At 32.4% G+C, this 22282-nt stretch overlaps 1 protein-coding gene across 3 annotated transcripts in view; it reads left to right on the forward strand.

The window, feature by feature from the left end:
- Window positions 1-22282, forward strand: part of Atrnl1 (attractin like 1) — a 725103-nt gene that overhangs the window by 245420 nt on the left and 457401 nt on the right. For 2 of the 3 annotated variants that reach the window (XM_058581325.1, XM_046450211.2), the window contains one exon: window positions 443-495. The exons of the other annotated variant lie outside the window; for it this stretch is intronic. In XM_058581325.1, the coding sequence (XP_058437308.1) occupies window positions 443-495 (53 nt within the window). The remainder of the gene's footprint in view (window positions 1-442; window positions 496-22282) is intronic. 3 annotated transcript variants of the gene reach the window in all.

A 22282-nucleotide genomic window follows, 5' to 3' on the forward strand; every position in this document is an offset into this window, starting at 1 on the left:
ATTCATTATGCCATATTCATACACGCACATATTGTACTTTGATCAATCTCATTTCCCAGTACTTGCCCTTTCCCTTTTGTCCTCCCTCCCTGTGATCCACTTGCTGTACTCTATTGATCTTCCTATTATTATTATTATTATTTTAATTAGTACATATGGTTGTTTATGTATAAACAGGAGTTATTGTAGTGTGGTCACACAGGGACATAGCATAACTTGGTAGATTTTATTACTCAGTGCTTCCCCATCTCTGCTGTCCTCCCTTCCCTTTGAATCTCTGTGCTATTGGTCTCCCTTATACTTTAGTGAGACCTTGTTTTTAAAATTTTACCTAGCAATTTAATTTTTAAGATGTTTAACATAAAGTTAATTTTTTTAAATAAAGAAAAGCATGAGGCTTTGAATTACATTTTTAATAGTAAATAAGTTTTTGTTTTTACAGATGTGACTCTGAAAATCGCTATGTTGGTAATCCACTTAGGGGAACATGTTATTGTAAGTATTTTATATTTTTCATTTTAAATAATTGGTTGGCATTATTGGTTTCCGATAATAAAATAATCTTTGATAACTATAATTTTCATTTATTATCTCAGAATTTCTATTTCTTAGGTTTTCCAACAAAATTCCATATATATTGTTAAGAAAGATAATATATTTTTGTTATATTCTCTTAAATGTATTTGGGTCATTTTTTTCCTACTCTGAATTGTAAAATAACAATAGATCTTGTTTTGAACATGGAACAATATATAAGACTTAAGAAAACTCAGGTAATTTTAGTGCAATCTTTTTCATTATGATTAATTTTTGAAGAAATAGTTTTTTATGATTTTTTTAAGGGAATAATTTTGGTAATTATCAAAAACAGTGCTGATTTTGTGCCAATAGATATTTTCATTTGGTAATGATCCAGCCAAACAGTTTCCCATATGGTTGTACCATTTTACATTCCCTTAAGCAGTAGAGGAGAGTTTTGGTCCTTCTACATCTCTAACCCTATGTACAGTTAGCCTTTTACAATTTAACTATTGTAATAATTGTGTAAAGATACCTGATTTTCATTTTAGATTCTATTTCCCTAATGACTAATGATGTTAAGCATCTTTTTTTTCATGTGATCCTTTGTCATGTGCATATTTTATTCGATGGAGTATTCAATTAAATACATTGTTAAATTTTTTAATGGATTTTTATTTTTATATTGTTGAGTTTTCAGGATACTGTATTCTAGATACAAGACTTTTATCAAATGTGTGATTTGTAATTTTTTTTCTAGTTTGTGGTTTGTCTTTTTATCCTATTAAAAGTATTTTCTTGAACAGTTTTTAATTAAGATGAACTTCTACTTACCAGTTTGTTATTTTGTGAAATCTCACCAAAGGTTCCAAAGGGTTTTTCTCCTAGAAGTTTCATATTTATGAGTTTTCCTCTTAAGCTTATGTGTCATTTTGAGTTAATATATATTATAAGTGATGAGTTGAAGTTCTTTTCACTCAATTTGTGCATCTAAATGTTTAAGCATGCTCAAGTCAATTTGTTTAAAGACTGTCCCGAGGTATTCTTGGATTGCCTGTGCATATTTGTAGGACAGCTGTTTGTATATGTGTGGATCTCTTTCTCGGCGCTATTATATTACATGGATAAATCTACTTTTTATACCAACAGCACTTTTAGTGTAGATTTTTGTTTGTTTGTTTGTTTGGTACCAGGGATTGAACCCACTGGCGCTTAACCGCTGAGCCATGTCCCTAGCTTTTTAATTTTTATTTTGAGACAGAGTCTCACTTAGTTGCTTAGAGCCTTGCTAAATTGCTGATGTTGGCTTTGAACTTGACATCCCTTGCCGCAGCTTCCCAAGTGCTGGGATTATAGGCTAATGTAGTTTTAAATAAGTCTTGAAATCAGGTGCTATTTATCCCTCAACTCAACTTTCTTTTTTTTTTCTTTCTTTAAGTACTGGGGGTTGAACCTAGGGATGCCTTAGCATTGAGTTACATCCCCAGTCTTTTATGTTTTATTTTGAGAAAGGGTCGTATTGACTAGCTGACAGTTTTGCCAGATTTGCTGAGACCAGGCTTGAATTAGAGATCCTCTTTTCTCAGCCTCCTGAGTTGCTGCCTTGTTCTTATTTTTCACATTTATTTTGGCTATTAAATTAAATTTGCATTTGCATATGAATTTTAGAGTCTGCTTGTCAGTTTTCACAAAAACCATGCTAGGATTTAGACTGGGATTGACCTGAATTTATAGATGAATTTGAGGAGTAGATATTTTAACTGCAATGAGTTTTTGACTCACTATATGTCTTTTATTTTTGTTAATTTTTCTTTCAATTATCTCAGCAACTTTTCATAGTTTTCACTATATTTTAGGCTTTCCATTTTTTTGTCAGATTTTCTCCTACATATTTTATATTTTGATGTTATAGCTAGTGGCATTTTAAACTATTTCTTTTCTGATTTTTTCTAGTATTTATAATTGATTTCATATCCCAAAGTGTTGCTAAACTCACATTTTAGTTCATATACCTTTTTAATAGATTCTATTAGAATTTCTGTATACTAATAATGTCTTCTACATCTAGTGGCAGTGTGTTTCTTCCTTTCTTATTTGGATACTCTTGTCTGATGTAAGGTTTTTTTTCTTTTTCTCCAAATATTTTATTAGTTGTTGCTGGACCTTTTTTATTTATATATGACAGCAGAATGCATTACAATTTTTATTACATATATAGAGCACAATTTTTTATATCTCTGGTTGTATACAAAGTATATTCACACCATTTCATGTCTTCATACCTGTACTTTGGATAATAATGATCATCACATTCCATCATCATTAATAACCCATGCCCCCTCCCTTTCCCTCCAACCCCTCTGCCCTATCTAGAGTTAGTCTATTCCTCCCATGCTCCCCATCCCTACACCACTATGAATCAGCCTCTTTATATCAAAGAAAACATTTGGCATTTGTTTTTTTGGGATTGGCGAACTTCACTTAGCATTCATTTATCTTCTCTACCACCATCCATTTGCCTGCAAATGCCATGATTTTATTCTCTTTTATTGCTGAGTAATATTCCATTGTGTATATATGCCACATTTATTTTTATGTAGTGTTAAGAATCGAACCCAGTGCCTCCTCACACATGCTAGGCAAATGCTCTACCAGTGAACCACAACCCCAGCCGTGATTAGGTTGTTTTTCAAGCTGACTTTTTCAGTTTGAAGAGATTCCCTTCTATTCCTACTTTGTGAACATTTTTATTGGAAATGTGTATTTGTTTAATTTAAATGATCATAGGAGTTTTTATTTTACTTTGTTAACATATTGATTTTAGTTTTTAAATTAGTGAATGGCATTATATGTATACAATGCCTTTTTTTTGGTCTGTACAAGTTGATGAACATTGTAATTATTTCTATGCTTTGACTATTAATAAAAATGCCATTATAAACATGCATATGTTCTTCAGTGGACCTATGTTTTTGTTTTCTTTCAGTAGTTTTCTAGGAGTATAATTGATAGATGGTATGGTAAACTTATGTTTAATGTTTTAAGAAGCTGATGATCGTACATCCTGTAGGTACTGTTTTTCATTTACACTAACAATTTATGTATGTTTCAGTTTTTGTACATCCTCATCAATGCTTACTATTGTCTGTTTTTATTCATACTTTAGAGTATGTTAAGTGGTACCTTGTAGTTTTAATTTTCTTTTCTATAATGACTAATACTATTGAACTCAATTTCATGTGGGTTTGTTCCTTGAACATGGTCTGTTAGATGTATACCTATTTCTCAACATTTGTTGTTTGAATTGTATCTTTTAAAATTGTATTTTTTAAATTTTTGTTTTATATGAGCATATACAATTAATTTTAGTTTCTTGATCTTATAGTCTTCTGCTTTGGTGAACACTTTTAAATTCTTTTAAAAATGTATTATTAGGGCATTATAGTTATATATAGTAATGGGGTTCATTTGGATATAATCTTATGTGCATGAAATACAATTTTGCTCCATTTTAGTCCCCAGTACTTCCTCTTTTCCTCCTTCCTAACAACTGTTCCCCTTATTTTCTTCTCCTGGTCTTTCTTCTATTTATTTATGGTGTTTTAATTGGTGATTTATAGGTACACATAAAGGTGGAATTCACTGTGGTATATTCATAAATGTACATAACGTAATTTGGCCAATTTGATTCCACAGTTTCTTTCTTTTCCTGTCCTTCTTCCATCCCTCTTGGTCCCCTTTCTGTACTTAACTGATCTGCTTTCTGTTTTCATGGGATTTCTCTATTTTTATTTCCATACTTTTTCTAGCTCTACCAGCTCTGTATATGAGAGAAAACATTAGACTTTTGACTTTCTGAGTCTAGTTTATTTCACTTAACACATGTTCTCCATTTCTATCCATTTACCAGTGAGTGTCATAATTTTTTTCTTTACAAGTGAGTAAAACTCTATTTATATATACTGCATTTTCTTTATTCATTAATCTTTGACAGGCACCTGGGCTGGTTCTATAGCTTGGGTATTATAAATTGCATAAATATTGATGTTCCTGTATCACCATAGATGTTGATTTTAGCTCTTTTGGATAAATACCTATGAATGGAATAGCTGGGTCATATAGTGGTTTAATTCCTAGTCCTTTCAGGAATCTCCATATGCTTTCCAAAGTGGTTGTACTCATTTGCAGCCACTCCAGCAATGTATAAGAATACCATTTTTCTCATACCTTTGCCAGCCATTAGTGTTATTTGTATTCTTTTTCTTTTTGGTATCAGGGATTGAACTTGGGCACTCAACCACTGAGGCACATCCTCAGCCCTATTTTGTATTTTATTTAGAGACAGGATCTCACTGAGTTGTTTAGTGCCTCACAGTTGCTGAGGGTGGCTTGAATTCGTGATCCTTCTGTTCCTCCTGTCTTGGCCTCCAGAGCTGCTTGGATGATGTCATCCCTTTCCCCCTTGCCCCCTACCCCCTGCCAGGTTTTATTTGTATTCTTGATGATTATTATTCTAACAGAAATGAGATGATATCTTAGTATAGCTTTGACTTAAATTTCCTTGATTGCTAGGATATTGAACATTTCCTCACATATTTTTCAGCTATTTGGGTTTTTTCTTTTGCAAAATTTCTGTTTAGTTTTTTCTTTTTTGCCCATTTATTGATTGAGTTACTTAGGGTTTTTTTTTGTTAAGTTTTTTTGAGTTCTTTATATTTTATGGATAATAATCCCCTATCAGGTGGTTGTTCTGTAGACTCTGTTTTCATGCTCTTATTTCCTTGCTGTGCAGAAGCTTTTAAATTTATGGCATCATACTTCTTGATTCTTGGTTTTATTTCTTGCCCTTTAGGGATCTTATTAAGAAAGTCAGTACCTGGGCCAATATGTTAGAATGTTGATCCTGCATTTTCTTTTACTGGTTGCAAAGTTTATAGCCTAATTCCTTTGGTCCACTTTGAATTGACTTTTGTTCAGGTGAAAGCTAAGAATCTAGTTTATCATTTTACATATGGATATCCAGTTTTCCTAGCACTTGTTAAAAGGGGTATATTTTTTCCAACATATGTTTTTGGCACCTTTATTGAGTATCAGTTTACTGTATCTTGGTGGGTTTGTCTCTGCATCTTCTTTTTATTCATTGGTTTTCATGTCGGTTTTGATAACAATATCATGCTGTTTTTGTTACTATAGTTCTGTTATATATTTTGCGATCAGGTGTTGTAGTGCATCCAGTTTAATTTTTCTTACTCAGATTGCTTTGAATATTCTGAGTCTTTTATTCCTTCAAATGAATTTTAGGACTGTTTTTTTCATAGTTCTGTGAAGAATGTCATTGGTATTTTTGATGGGAATTGCACTGAATCTGTATATTGTTTATATTAGTTTTGACATCAGTTCTGCCTATTTAAGAACATGGGAGTTCTTTCTGTCTTCTCCAATTTCCTTCTTCAGTGTTTAGTAGTTTTCATTGTAGAGGTCTTTTACTTCCTGGTTAAATTTTTTTCCCAAATATTTTCTTTCTTTTTTTTTTGTAGGCTATTGTGAATAGAATAGTTTTCCTGTGTTCTTTCTCAGTAGATTCATTATTGGTGTATAGAAAGCTATTGCCTTCTGTATGTTGACCTTATATTCTGATCCTGATACTTTGCTGAATTTATCAGTTCTAGAAGTCTTTTGGTGGGGTTTTTATTGTCTTCTACATTTAGGATCATGCCACCAGAAAACAACAACAAATTGACTTTTTCTTTCCCTGTTAATATTCCTTGAATTTTCTTTTAACACCTGAACAATCTGGTTAGGGTTTCAAGAAATATATTAAATAGGAGTAGTAAGAATGAACATCCTGTCTTGTTGATTTTAGAGGAAGTGCTTTCAGTTTTTCTCCATTCAGTATGATTATTGTCCTTGGATTTGCATCTTTATAATGTTGTGGTAAGTTTCTTCATTTTTTTCTAAAACATTTTTTAGTTGCAGATGGACACAATATCTTTTATCTATCTATCTATCTATCTATCTATCTATCTATCTATCTATCTATCTATCTATCTATCTATTTACTTACTTATTTATTTTTATGTGGTGCTGAGCTCAAACCCAGTGCCTCACATGTGTGAGGCAAGCACTCTACTGTTGAGCTATAACCCCAGCCTCAGTTTCTTCAGTTTTAACATGAATGGGTATAGGATTTTGTCAAAAGCCTTTTCTGGATCTATTGAGATGATCATGTGATTTTTGTTCTTAATTTTATTTATGTGATGAATGGTTTTTGAACAAGCTGTGCATCCCTATGATGAAATCCACTTGGTCTTGGTATACTGTCTTCTTAAAGTATTTTTAAAAACAGTTTAATCAATGATTTTTGCATTCTGTGTTCATTCTTATTCTGTAGTTTTCTTTCTTTGATGTATCTTTGTTTGTTTTGCTATCAAGGTGATACTGACTTTGTATAATGAATTTGGGAGCATTCTCTCTGTATTTCATGGAATAATTTGAGGAAGAGTTGATTCTTTGAAAACATAAACAAGACTGATGATTCTTAGCCAATCTTATCAAAGAGAGATAAGACCCAAATCAACAAAAATCAAGACAAAAAAAAAGGGGAGGTGTGGATAAAACTATATGCATTTCTGAAATCCAGAGGATCATTAGAATCTATTTTGGAAGTTTATACTTCAAAAAACTGGAACGTATAGAACATATTGACAAATTTCTAGGTGTATATGAACTGCCCAAATTGAACTAAGAGGATATAGAAAATATAAAGAGATACATATTGCAGTGAGAATCAATGAGATACTTAACTACTTTCATTTGCATTAATATTTGAATTTCAATTATTGTTCAGTACTTCAAGCACACCTGAGTTCAAATTAGTACCCTTTAGGTAGTAGCTACATGTGGCTAGTGCCTACCTTATTGGCTAGGTCCTCTCTTGGTTGTACATCACTCCCTTTTATGAATGTGGAAGGAATAGTCATGAGGCACTAGATGGCAGTGTTGTCATTTGTTATAAGGCCTCTGAAACTTATGAAGTTTTGAAAGGGAAAGTGCAGTGACTCTTATGATAGTGTTAATGGAATCTATCAAAATTTAAAATGCAGGTCTATACTATAACCTAAAGTAGTTGAGTGCAATGTGGTTTAACTTAATTGAAAGTAATACAGTAGCAATTATACCCTATATATCATTGGAGTAGTTTTTCAATGTTACTTTGAAACCCCAAACAGAATATATTAGAAAGCTGTCATGCTTCATTTAGAAAAAGAAAGTTTCTAGCAAAGATAATTTGTTTGGCTCATTCATATTTCTAAAAGGGAGTAGAGGTACTATACTCTGTTGTTCTTGAGAAATATAAAAATACTGTCATAAAATTGTATTTTTTAAAATCTGAAACATTTTTTTCAATTATAGGAACAACTTTAATTGTTGTTTTAATAAATTCAACAATTCAATGTGTATAACTTTAGCACACAAAATGAGAGATTGTATTGTGAAAATGTTGTATGGATGATATACTTCAGAGAACAGAATTAGAGCACAGAAAGTCACTTTATGCAAGCATCTACTTTATACCAGTTTCATTTACTCTTCAAGTATATGTAATGTCCAAACTACTAATGGCGTACTTTCTTACATTTTCAAGTTATCTGACAAACTTGGTTTAGTTTACCTTTTACCCTTTGATAAATGACTATTGTTTTGAATTTATTTTACTGTTATTTAGAATTCTGGATGGGTTTTCTTTGTAATACTCTACTACCAATTTTGAAAGGAATTTAATTAATACATTTATGTTTATATTAAGTGCTCATCTCTGCCCCTAATCACATATAAGTTAGTGTATCTTACTAAAAATCCAGAGGGTTTATCCATTCATCTCACTGTAATTCCTTTAGCTGTTATTGTTTGTGTCGTATAAATAACTGAAGAAAGTTATTTATAAGCATATTATTTATTGGATTTGATATTTTTCTTTTGTTTGGTAAATGAGACATAATATTTCTAAGAACATATTAGAACGCTGTCATGCTCATTCATATTTCTAAAAGAGAGTAGAAGTCGTATACTAAATTGTTCTTGGAAAATATAAAGATGCTAGTCATAAAATGGTCTTTTTAAAAAAATCTGAAATTCTTCTCAATTATAGTAACAACTTTAATTGTTGTTTTAATACATCCCAACAATTCAATGTATATAACTTTAGCACACAAAATGAGAGACTGAATAATAATATTACAGCTGAAAATTAAAAAAAAAACATATGTCAATCTCAATTACTTAAAATCTATCTCATCCAAAATAATGAAAGCAGTTAACACTTCAGTTAATTCTTATATTTAGTGAAATTATACTGGTTTTTGTTCCATATCTGGATAAAACAATTTTCATATCTCAAACTAACTTATTTTGTTAGTGAATTTGTTTTATATGACATTTTTAATCACTGAATATAAAGTGCTTTCAAATAGGATATGGTTGGTCCCTCTGCAAATAGGCTTGATGTAACCCTAATGTACATAGAGATTCAGAACTCTTATATTTAACATATTGAAGATATGCTCTGACAAACATTATCCTACAAAGTGTAAATGATTTCTGCTTTCTGCCATGGGATGACATAAGAAGACCCTCACCAGATTCTGGTCCCCGATCTTGGACTCCCTAGCCTCTGGAACTGTGAGCCCCAAATTTTCATTATAAATATCCCGATCTGTGGTATTTTATTATAGCACCACAAAACAGACTATGTGACATGATTTTATTTTTGTAAGTGCCTTTCTTAATCTGTATGTGTATGTTTTTTTTTTCTCCTTTGTTAACCAGGGATTGAACCCAGAGGTACTTAACCATTGAGCCACAACCCAGACCTATTTGTTTATTTATTTATTTATCTATTTTATTTGGAGACAGGGTCTTGCTGAAATGTTTGGCATCTCCATAAAGTTGCTGAGGCTGATCTCCAACTTGTGATCCTCCTGCCTCAGCCTTCTGCGTTGTTGGGATTATAGGCATGCACCACTGTGCCTGCTAATCTGCTTACTCTTAAACATACCAACTTTATCTTAATTGTGGATTTTACATTTATTATTTTTCTCCCTCCATTACTGTATCCCCAGCTATTATTCCAATCCTACCAAAAAAGACCTCCTACAGATATTACAAATCATTTGTGTTCATCTTAACACTTATATTGTAGAAAGTTATCTTCCTTGTTTGTTTATTGAATCTAGATTTTTCAATGAAATTTTACTAAAATGAAATTCTGTGAACCCAGGACTTTGTCTTGGTGGGTTCCTGCACTTAGAAGTGTGTGTGGCTTATAGCAAAGCTTACAGTAACTATTGAATGGCACTATACTCATATAAACTATTCATAAATAAATGGATACACATGGACGTTAGCTGTATGTGCAGGCATTTTTATTGATGGTATTGCTTAACAAAAATATTTGCAGATCATGTGATAGGTTATCAAGTAAAAGTTGCTTTAAATTGTGGTATAAAGGTGTATTAAGAATTGTAATGCAAAACATTATGAATGTAATGCACTCCACTATTGTCATGTATGTAAGAAATAATAAAAAAATAAATAAATTTGTTATGGACATAAGGTAGGATTATTACATCACTGAACAATTTTAAAGATCAGTCATTTACTTAAAGAAAAAAGTGAGTTTCAATCTTTGGTGTTTTTTGTTTGTTTTTAGTTGGCTAATGGAACATTTGATTAAGATAAAAATTTAAACAGATGTCATTTGTTACTAAAAAATGAAAATTTAGCTATTTTGAGATACTATAAAGGGATGTGGCTTCTGGATAGGTCATAATACATTATGTGAAAATCTCTTAATTAATATCATTAATGTAAAGGCATTTGTGATAATTGTTCATCCTCTTTTACTGATCGATGAACGAAGACCCAGGGAGTTTAAGTGTGTAGTGTGTACCCAGTGTCATGTAATCATTTACATTTAGAGTTAGGATAACAACTTCATGCTTTTTCTATGATAATATATCTAACAAATGTTGAACTCATAAAATTTTCACAGCAGTTGTTACTTTTGGAATTATCCTTAGTGTTCCAAATCCAACAGAAATTCTTAATAATTATAAACAAATTTTTCTTTGATATAAGGAGAGTAACTAAGAACAGAGTTGGGAGGAAGAGGAAGAGAAGAAGATTAACATTAAACAGGGGTGAGAGGTGGGAGGGAAAAGGAAAGAGAAGGGAAATTGCATGGAAATGGAAGGAGACCCTCATGGTTATACAAAATTACATACAAGAGGAAGTGAGGGGAAAGGGGGAAAAAAAACAAGGGGGAGAAATGAATTACAGTAGATGGGGTAGAGAGAGAAGATGGGAGGGGAGGGGATGGGGATAGTAGAGGATAGGAAAGGCAGCAGAATACAACAGACACTAGTATGGCAATATGTAAAACAGTGGATGTGTAACCGATGTGATGCTGCAATCTGTATACGGGGTAAAAATGGGAGTTCATAACCCACTTGAATCAAAGTGTGAAATATGATATGTCGAGAACTATGTAATGTTTTGAACAACCAACAATAAAAATTAAAGGAAAAAAAATTATAAACAAAGGAGATGCTCTTCGGCAAACAAGGATGAATTAGCATTTATTGAATATTTATTACATGAAAAATAATTTATTACTTAATTTAATAGTCACAAAGGTGATGGTATATTTTTCACCTTAATTTATTTTCTGAAGTTGACCGTTTGCAGAGAGTGTCAAATATCGGAATTTACTTTTGTTTATTCATCCTATTTTTATTTACTAACTCCTTTGTTAGACTTCAGGGATATCACAATGAACAAATGTGTTCTGCTCCATTGAAACTTATAGGCTACTAAGGAAAATAGACACTAAACTATTACAGTAAACTATTACATAGTTACCTAGGTATGATCGTTATAATAACTCTGAAAGAGACTTATAGATGTTTTGGGAATGTATTACAAGAGGGCCTGACCTAATTTGTGGGACTTCCTAGTGGGTGAGGTCAGAGAATGATAGAGCTTTGATGTAAGGAATAGTTGAGGAAATGTAGTGGTGTGAGAATAGGATGGAATAGGATCAGAGGGGGCAGCATGAGCAAAGATTTGTAGTTAGAGCATGGGATGTTTGAATTGCTAAAAGAAAGCCAGTAATACTGATGCACTGAACAAAGAAGTCAAGAGATGAGGCTTATGAGATCTGTAGGACAATTATAATGTGGTGTTCCATAAGACATAAGATTTGCTCTCCATCATAAAGAGATGGGAAAAGCCATCATAAGTTATTAAGAGAAGAGTAAAATATTAAATTTTACTTTTTAAACAATTCAACTGCTTGTAGTTTATAAAATAGCTTAGGGGGGCCCAGGGTGGTGGCTTATACCTGTAATCCCAGCAGTTCAGGAGTTTCAGACAAGAGGATCACAAGTTCAAAGTCAGCCTCAGCAACTTAGAAAGGCCCTGAACAACTTAGTTGAGATCCTTATTCAAAATAAATCATAAAACAGGCTGGGGATGTGGCTCAGTGGTTAAGTTGCCCCTATGTTCAATTCATGGTACCAAAAAGAGAAAAAAAAATAGGTTGGTGGTACAAAATAGCATGAAAGAGACCATTTTTATTTCATATTCAGAGGTATATGTCTGCGGCTACCTATTAAATATAACTATGACACATGGAAATTATGAATATACTTGAATTTATATTCATATATGCTTTATCATGTACTAAAGAATTATCTAAATGCTTATAAGAATGCCACTATTTAAGACAAAATTGGAATCTTGATACTGTTGTCAAAGTCTATATATATCCTTTTCAGACTCCTCAAGCATGGCCAACTTCTATATGATCTTGAACAAATACATATCTATAAATACATATCTATAAATGAATACATATATGAGACTCTGATGTTGGATCTTTGTGGATTCATCCAGAACAAAATATCATGAATAAATGGTAAAATAATCTTTATTGAATGCCTTTATTTTATGAGATAGTCTTCTCTAAGCCAAATATACACTCACCTAATTGCGTTTGATCCACAGAGCTACCTGGTGAGATTGGCAATTTTATCCCCATTTTTACCTTTGAGTTTCACTGAGGTTAATTAACTTGCACACAAGAACATAGTTGATATTTGGGGATTACAAATAAGATCTCCTTAAATGATATGGATAATGTAAATTAAAAGTGAAAAGCAACATTATTTGAAACATAAACATGGTGAAAAAGCATAATAGACCAGTTTCTTTCTAAAAAATTCAAATGTAAAATCTCTCAAACAAATCAAAATTTATGTATATGAATTCTGGTTTCCAAATGAGCTGAAATGAGCAGTGTCATTGATATAGCCTACACAAAACAAGATTATTTTTATTACCTGCCATGTCTAACTTCTTGGATCAGATATATAGATATTTTCAGTATATATCCTGATTTATTTTTATTATTGGACACTTTTATTAAAAATACATCATTTTATGAAGCTTTTGTTGAAAAAGTAAACATCAAGTATTTGTACTCATCATCCCAAATATATAATGTCCTTAGGAAATGTCTTCCTATTTAATGTTTTCTTCCAAATATCTTTTTCCTCTATGTTAAGTTTTTAGTTCTCATGCTCCAATTGATAAGTAGTTTGGTAGAGTGTCCCTTTTTAAATGTTTTTATAGGTTAACAACCTTTTCATTTGATATTTTATTTGCTTAAACTTCTTTTATCATGCAGTGTGTTTTATTCATCAGCTTAACTTTGTATATAATTTGTTCTTTATTCTTATTAGTAAAAAGGCACCACTAGTCCCTTTCTGACTCAAGAGTCATAAAAGCATCTGCCTTTGGAACTTAGCCTGGATGATCTAGCATGTGAGAGGAGGATGAGAGACTGATTATCTCATATGTGTCTGTTAAATAAGCGAGTTAAAAATGAAATATGCCATTCTTGGAAAGAAATATAATGAACTGCATCTAATTATTTAACATGTAAATATACATTATGTGAAAAACATATTAAAGATCAAGAATCAAAAGGAAACAGCTCTCTGAAATGACCTTTTAAGTTTCTTTTCCTTTTTTATGGGCCCAGTTATGGAAGTAAGGCATATTTATTCTAGAAAAAGAGAGAAACGACAAATTAAAATCACTAATAATTCTACTCAGAGAAATATTGTTGCTTACATTGTATTACATGTTTTCCTAATTGTTTTCTATGTACTATTATTTGGGGGTAGCCTGAATTATGTATCCTCAAAGATGCCCTAATTTTAATGCTCCAGAACCTTTGATACATATTTACCATAACTATAAAAGAGATTTTGCAGATTTTATTAAGGATTTTGAGATGGGAATTTATCCTGGATTATCCTTGTGGCCCAAGTGTACTTAAGGAAAGGGGACAGAGAGAGACTTGACTTCAGCAGTAGGAGATGTGGTGATGGAAGCAACAGGTGGGGAGATGTGATATAATCGTTAGAAGCTGGAAAAGACAGGTTGTACCACATTTTGGCTGTTATTACCTGAAAGGAATATTAATGTATTTACCAAATTATGATATTTTAATCTATCATTTGTTCTAGACTTATTAACTGTAAGGAAGAGGTATCCCTTTCCCAATGTATTTGTTTGTTCGCTTATTATTTAAATTAGTATAGACTCACGGATCTCTTTTATTTTATAGTAATATAGTAAATGTCTATAAATATATATGTAAATATATAATATATAAATAAATATACAAATAATATATATTTATATAAATATATAAAAATATATAAATATAGTAATGATTATAATTTATAGTAATATGATTAATTTGTAATTCAGAATGTTCCATATTTGGCTGTTGAGAGCTCTCAAGTTGACTCCCTTGTCCTTTTGATATGACACCATCATTTTCTGAGAATATCTTTATTTTTTGGAACTACAGAATATTTTAGTCCTCCCTTGTACTTCCCCTGTCCCAACTCTGTAATAGGCCATTTTCCCAAGAACCCACGATTTATTATATTGAAGAATGGTATTTAGAAATCAAAACCCAGAAGCCAAGTGTGCTTGTTGGTTCTGGGGTATTATTATTTCTTTAGTTTCTAAAAATAAATTCTTATTTGTTAAATTCAATCACCAAATATCATCATCATCTCCCCCTCCCCCTCCCCCTCCCCCCCTCCTTGGTATATCCTAAAACTTAGATATTATCCAATGGCAGTATGGGCTACTTCTTTTACAAGAAATACTTTATAGTTTAGACTTGAGATAAGCATTCACCTCATTCCTTTTTGACATTGATAAATAGTTGTTTTACTTTACCATTTGAAATCTTGATCTTCTTTGAGGCAATATCCCACTTCTTTTTGTTACCACCTTTCACTGAACTCCATGATGCTGTCTTTAGTACTTTATCACCTCATTCCTTCTCCTTCCCTTATTATCTCTTGACGTCATTCTTGATGATATCAGTTTCCCTATGTCCTTCAATTATATATGCATCAATTATGTAAGTATTCAGTGGCCAAAAAGATTAACATTACTCACTCTGTAGTCACAGGACAGCTTTATTATTGGCAAAAGGCATACATTGCAAAACATCTGGAGACCTCAGTTTCAGGCTTTTTGTTGCCCAGGTTGCTTGGTCACATAGAACATGCTCTTGCTCTAGGTGTTCAGGCACCACCAGCAGGAGTGCAAAACGCCCAAGGACTCGGAAGTGCAAAGTCTGTTCACCCTCACTGTGAAAGTCTCTGTAGTGAACTGGTCACAAAGGATATTCTGGTTACATGACCAACTTTAACATTATAAATCCTCAGGCTCTGTACAAGTCATAAATAATCCAATTCTTATTACTAAATAGTGCTGACAGACTGATATGTACTGGCCTTGAAGCAAATCTCAGCTCTGTGGCTATAAAATATTAGTTATAACTAGTATACTAGATATAAGTATACTATTGTCCACTAGTCCTTGTAATACTCCTGATAGCCCTGGAGTACATCATTTGGTCAGTCTAAACTAGATGGGATTACTAATATTATGCAATATATATGATCTATCTTAGTCTTTTTATTGCCATTTTTGAAAAGCTATGATATTAGAAGTAAGTACATTTCTGTAAAGGGATAGACACTAAATATTTTTGGCTTTACAGATGATACAATCTTTGTTACAGCTAATTAATTCTGCTATTGTTATATAAAAGCTTCTTAAACAATGCATGAACAAATGAATGTAGCTGTGTTCCAATTAAAAAAATATTTATTAAAGTCATGGGCAAGATTTGGCATTTGGGCCTGTAGTGCCCTGACCTCTGCAATTGTGTATAACATGGTCTTACTATAGATCTATGAAATATCAAATTCAGATAGCCTTCTGCTTCTAGATGTTCCAGTGCACTAGGTACCAATGCCATCATTCTTCTAACTTACTGAGATTTGTAATCCATCAACCCTCCTCCTTGTGCCATTATCACCCCTGCCTTGCTATTCTTTCTTATATCCTTAACCAGTTTAGGTTTTGTGGAATTCATAGCTAGCATTTCCTATTCTTTTGTTGCTCCCCTTTATTCGTTCTGCTTGTGTAGCAATACTCAAATACTGGTTAAACCTAACCTTTCACTGGTCGGTGTCTGAGCTTTTTCACCTTCACAATTCTGAGGATAAAAATGAAATCATACAGTTGTGCTAATTAATTGGTCTTGAAGTTTGCATTTATCAAATGGAAATACAAAACTACCTGGTAATTCTTTTGCATTTTCCTAATTATTTATTTTAAATACAGATGGGCCTCAACCTTTTATAAGTTCAACTTAAGATGTTTTTGGGGCCGGGCATGGTGGTACATACCTGTAATTCCTCCTGAGACAGGAGGATCACAAGTTTGAGGGCAGCCTCAGCAATTCAGCAAGGCCCTGTCTCAAAAAATAAGAAGGACTGGAGATGTGGCTCATTGGTTAAGTGTCCTGTGCTAAATTCCTACTACCATGGTACAAAAACATATATATTCATTAGAAACTGTATTTTGAACTTTGATCATTTTCTCACCTAGCCATATAGTATCAGTGTGGTACTCTCTCAAGATGCTGGGCAATGAGCTGCAGCTCCCCAGCCATGGGATCTTGAGGCTAAACAACCAATACTATACAGTGTATTGTGCTGCTGAGCTGTGATATTCAGTAAGTTAGGTGCATTAAATACATCAGAACGTAACCCCACATACGTTGAGGAGCATCTATGATCTCCAAACAACTATTTTCAAACTTTGTCTCTATTCTCAAAACTTCATCTGTACCATCTGATGATTTTATCTAGTATTTCACTGAGAAAATATAACCAAACATTTGGGAATGTCCTCACTTTCTTGCTACCCCAATACATAAGATTTCTTGCATCTGTACCTGTTTCTCTGCCTTTACTCCTTTATCAAGGAAAGAATGACTGTGTTTCTAACAAAAGCCAGTGCTCAATTTGTTTTTTTCTCTATATCCTATTCCTTTCATTCTAAAGAGTCTTTGCTCTCTCCCCTCCCCATTTTTTTTTTTTTATCAGCAGTTGCTCTGACTCTACTGGATAATTTCACTCAGCATATGTATATATATTCTACAAACTCCCAGTTAAAGACAAAATTTCTGTATTTCTTTTGTATCCCTCCAGTTGTTGCACTATTTCTGTTTTTCAGAACAAAACTTTAAAAAGTTGTTCAAACATGTCAACAAATCTTGCCACCCCTTTTCTCTTCACTCCCAATGACTCCACACAGATTGCTTTTGTAAAGCAGCATTTGTGCTTCTTTACAACCTTTGAAACTTTTTTTCCTTGCCTTTCATATTATGCTTTCCAATTTTTCCTACTCTGTCACTGACTGTCCCCTTTGAGTCTACTTTGGTTTGCTTTTCCCCTGATCTTTAAATGCCATAGTGTTCAGGGTTAGTTTAGTTTTGAATCCTTACAGATTATTTTCCAGTCTGCCACTAGAGTGACATTAGAATATTGAGCCTTCTTTTCTCTCTCTAAACTGTTCCTGAAAATCTCATCAAATCCTATGGTTTTAAATACCATATATAGTGCTGATGTTCCATATCTTCTAGGATTGATCACTTTTCTTAGCTATAAATTTCTTTCTGTGATTTCCTGTTTAATACCACCATTTAGATATTCCATTAGAAAGTCATATTTAACATATTTAAAACAGAACTCTTGGTTCTTTTTCTCTTTCCAAAATCTAATTCTTCATGCAAATATTCCTATTTCAGCCAATGTACCAGAAGTCTCAATTGCTGTGTCCAAAGTCTAGGAGTCTCCTTTGATTCTGGTTGCTCTCCCTAATGTCTTCCCTCCTTTTCACCCACGGACTTTTAGTGATCTTACTGGCTTTACCTAAAATACATGTCAAAGGCATAGATTTTTCTCCTTCTTACTCCTCTTACCCTGTCAGAAGCTCCCCCACTTTGGGTCTGGACATTTTATGAAGCCTCCTGAGTAGTTTACCCATTTTTTAGTTTTGAATCCTTACAGATTATTCTCCACTCTGCCATTAGAGTGACATTTAGAAACTTAAAATTAGATCCTCTCATCCCAGCTTAAGACTATCCAAAGGTTTTCTATAATATTAATTTTTTAATTAATTTATTTATTTTTATGTGAGGCTGAAGATCGAACCCATTTCCTCACACTTTAAGGTCACATTTACTTTATTTCTCACACTTTCAAGGCAAGGGCTTTACCACTGAGCTACAACCCCAGCCCTATGATATGACTCTTACCTCCTTTCTTTGTTTTGTTTTTGTAATGATAAAAAAGTTTTCATTTATTGAGTAATTATTATATGACTGGTACTTTCTGAGGTAGCCTCCTTATATATACAGTTTCTCTTTTTAGGCTTTTATCAGTACATTGTAGTTATACATCATCTTGGGGTTCATTTTGACATAATTTTACATGCATGGAATATATTTTGCTCCACTTCAAATCCCAGTACTTTGTCTTACCTGCTGTATGGCCTTTTCTCTTACAATTCAAAAAATCATTTTAAACATTTCTATATAAATCATTTCAATGCTTAAAATCATTAAGTGTTTTGATTAATGATGAGAAAATATATATTTTTTTTTATTTAAAATTTTTTTTTTCCTCTAACAGGGCAATCTCGTCCTCATATTTGACCTTGCTGTTCCTTTATTGGGAACTTTTTCCACTGGTGTTTTTCTGATTTTTCACTTCACATTATTTTCTTTTGTGTACCTTATCTAAATCATCCCCCACTTCATAACATTTACATAACTATAAAGGGCCAAACAATATATATTTTAGCCATGATATGCCAGATGATCTCTGTTAGGCCTACTCAACTCTCAAATATGGTCAAAAAACAACTATAGACAATATGCAAATGATTGTGTGTGACCATTCAAGTCAGCTTTACTTATGAAAACAGGCTGTGGTCCAGACTTGGCCTGTGGGCAATAATTTGCAAAACCTATTTCATACGATTACTTGCTAAGTATCTTCATAATATTTCATTCACTTAAAATGTGTTATTTAATTTTAAAGTTTTTTCTACCTTTCTGTTTCTTAACATAGAATGCAAACTCCATGGGAAAACATGCACTTTGATTTCTTCAGCTCTCTGTTGAATGGATTACTGATTGGAGTTTTATTAATTTAAAACATTAATCTGAGAAGAATTTATGTATGCATATGTGGGGTGGGAGAGAGAGAGAGAGAGAGAGAGAGAGAGAGAGAGAGAGAGAGAGAGAGAGATCCTAGAATTTAAATGTTTCTTAGCAATGTATTCATCATTCAGAGTTAAATCTTCTTTTATGACCTGAAGTAGACTTTATAGTTTTCTTAATTAAGGTCACATTTAGTTTATTTCTATGATTTTGATTTTGGTAGGGGTGATTTTGGTTGTTTTTGCTATCTGGAATTGAATTTGCTTACATTTTCGGTTTAATATAAAACCTCTATTGTAAAACAAAAACTATTAAAGATTTTATGTGTTTAAATTTTATAGCTGTTTTTAAATTAATATCACCAATTTGTTATGTTGATGAATTATGCTAATGCTCTAATAATGCATTTCCTATTTTAAAGTCTACTTTGAATGATATGAGTATAATGACACCCTTTCCACGAGTGTTTGCCTGATGTGTTGTTCTGCATCCATTCACACTGTGTGTACTCTTTCCATAGGTACTTCTCATATTAATAGAATATGTTTTCATTTTGTGTTTTTTCTGTTTTTGTGATTGATGAATAGTTATTCGTATTCTTTGCTTTTTTATTGTAGCTAGATTTTTTTAATACTGAAAGTATTTTTCTTGTTGATTTGTAGGAGTTTTGTTTAAAACATTGTAGATACTAACCCTTCATTTATTATATGTATTAAACATACTCTAAATCTGTGACTTGGTTTTTAAACTTAATTCAAAATGACTTTTGCAGAGTTTTTATATTTTATTAATCATTAATGAATTGTATGGTGAGAACTTTCTTCAGGTCATAAAAGATGCTCTCATTTTTTTTCTAAAAGCTATAAAAGTTAACTTTTAAGTCTTTAACTGAAATTAATTTTCATGTTTGATGTGAGATATAAGTCCCTATGTCTTATATAAGATTGCATTTCCCTATGACATTGATTATATAATACAACGTTGTGTTATTCTCTACATAGAAAGACTGTACTCAGTAAATGTGTAAAACTTGGTGAATTTGCAAGTAAAGATATATCCATGAAACCATCATAAGAATTAAGGCCATAAATATATCTATTCATCTCTATAAGTTTCCTCCTGCCTCATTTATCTATCTATCTATTTATTTATTTATTTGCCTACTTTCTATTAGCACTTACTGCTGGACCTACTTTCTTAAAAAATTTTGGAGTATACAATAAAGTGTTGTTAACTGTGGTACTATACTGTATAGTAGATCTCCAGAGAGTAATCATTTTGTATAACTGAAGCTTTGTACCCTTTGGCCAGAATCCTCTGTTTCCTTATCCACCCCCAATCCATGGTAACAACCATTCTACTTTCTGTATCTGTGAACTTGATTATTTTAGATTCCTTGTAAAAGCAGGGTCATGCAGTGTTTGTCTTTCTGTGTCTGGCTTATTTTGCTTAGCTCAGTGTCCTCAATGTCCATCCATATTGCTTCTTCTAATTATCCTCTTTCATAATTTTTTCCTTTCCCACTATATTTTCAGTTAGCATAAATCATGTTATTTTTTTCCTAGTCCACAAATAGAGCTCTTTCATCTGCCTTGATTATACTTATTCCTACTGCTACTTATGCATTGATAGTTCACCAAGTTATTTGAGTTGATTTACAGTTAATCCTGACTTCTTTTCTTTAAGCCATAACAGAATTGTTCATTAATGTAGCATTACAAGTTGTTTTAAAATAATTTATTTTTATAAACTTGAGACATACTTTAATGTATTATGTCCTGTATTCTACTTAGTTGATAAATTCAGAGTATCTTTCAGCATTAGGTTATATATTTTAAAAGAAAGGTAATTAGTCATTCATAATCCTTCTAAAATATAACAGCATGAGTTCTGAAATTCTGGGGAGAAACGTCATATCTTAATTGATTAGAAAATTCTGTATTGGGTTTCTGGAAGACTATCCTTCCAGAAGCTTTCCCTTCTAAAAGGGAAAGATTTTTGTAGAAATCTAAGCTTGCTTACTCCAGTTTGTAATAATTCACATTCACCAAATGGTCCTTAGTAATCACTTGAATTGAATAATAGTTCTACTAAATTTGTTCTAGGACTTTAGTATATTTTTAACCCTGATGACATTAGGATTGATTATTACCATATGCAGTTTTCGTTGTACTGGTCTAGTACCTTCAACTGTAATTAAAAAGAATAAATGAAAAGAGAGAAATCATTCCTGAATAGCTGGCCACAATTTTGATGGGACATGTTAATGGCATAGGTTGGAGTTCTAGGGTGAATGTTCCTAGGTCTGGGGCAGTGCAGCCTCTGCTCAAGGCTGCTCAAGTGACCTAAGCCACTTATGTCTGTACTCTCTAAGGGTTAATATCCCCCTCCTGATGGCTTAATATTTAGTTCCAATTTAAAAAAAATGTGCAGGTAAATTATTGAAAATAGTTTTGAAATGCTTGCTCTTCTTTGTAACATTTTCCCTTTGTTCTGAATAGATATTGTCTTTTCTTATGATTATAGCCTAACTTCTCAACCACTCTCATCTGCATTTGACTTAGGTGATCAGTATTCTTTCCGTTAAATATGTCATTTACTTCTGAATTCCTCTTGATTCTGGAGTTCCTATTAGTTCCTGGGGTGCCCCTTTCCAGTCTTCTTTGATATAATTATTCAACACTGTTATCCCTGAGAGCTCATCCTTTGTTCCATATCTATCTACAAAGGTGATCTCTTGCCTTAATGGCTTTAAATTTTATTTAAATGGTGATGATCTACAAATTATCTACTAGTTGTGCACCTGATCTTGACTCAGCCTATCATTGGATATTTAATAAGTATATCAAAGTTAACATTTTCAAAACTAAGCTCCTAATTATTCATCCAGTTAGCCCCACAATAAAACCTATTCTTCCCCTTTTTGGTTAATGGTGAGTTTTTCCTTGATTTTTTTAAGAAATAAAAGTCAAAACAACAATAGCAACCCAACTTTGCCTTTCTTACATTTCCTCAGCCATTTCTGTTTGCTGAGCCTTCCAAATACATTCCTGTATCTGAATACCTCCCATGACTTCCTTTGCT

Source organism: Marmota monax, unplaced genomic scaffold (assembly GCF_021218885.2).
Source record: "Marmota monax isolate L192 unplaced genomic scaffold, Marmota_monax_Labrador192_F-V1.1 WCK01_AAM20220418_F8-fsc00004, whole genome shotgun sequence".
NCBI classification, from domain to species: domain Eukaryota; kingdom Metazoa; phylum Chordata; class Mammalia; order Rodentia; family Sciuridae; genus Marmota; species Marmota monax.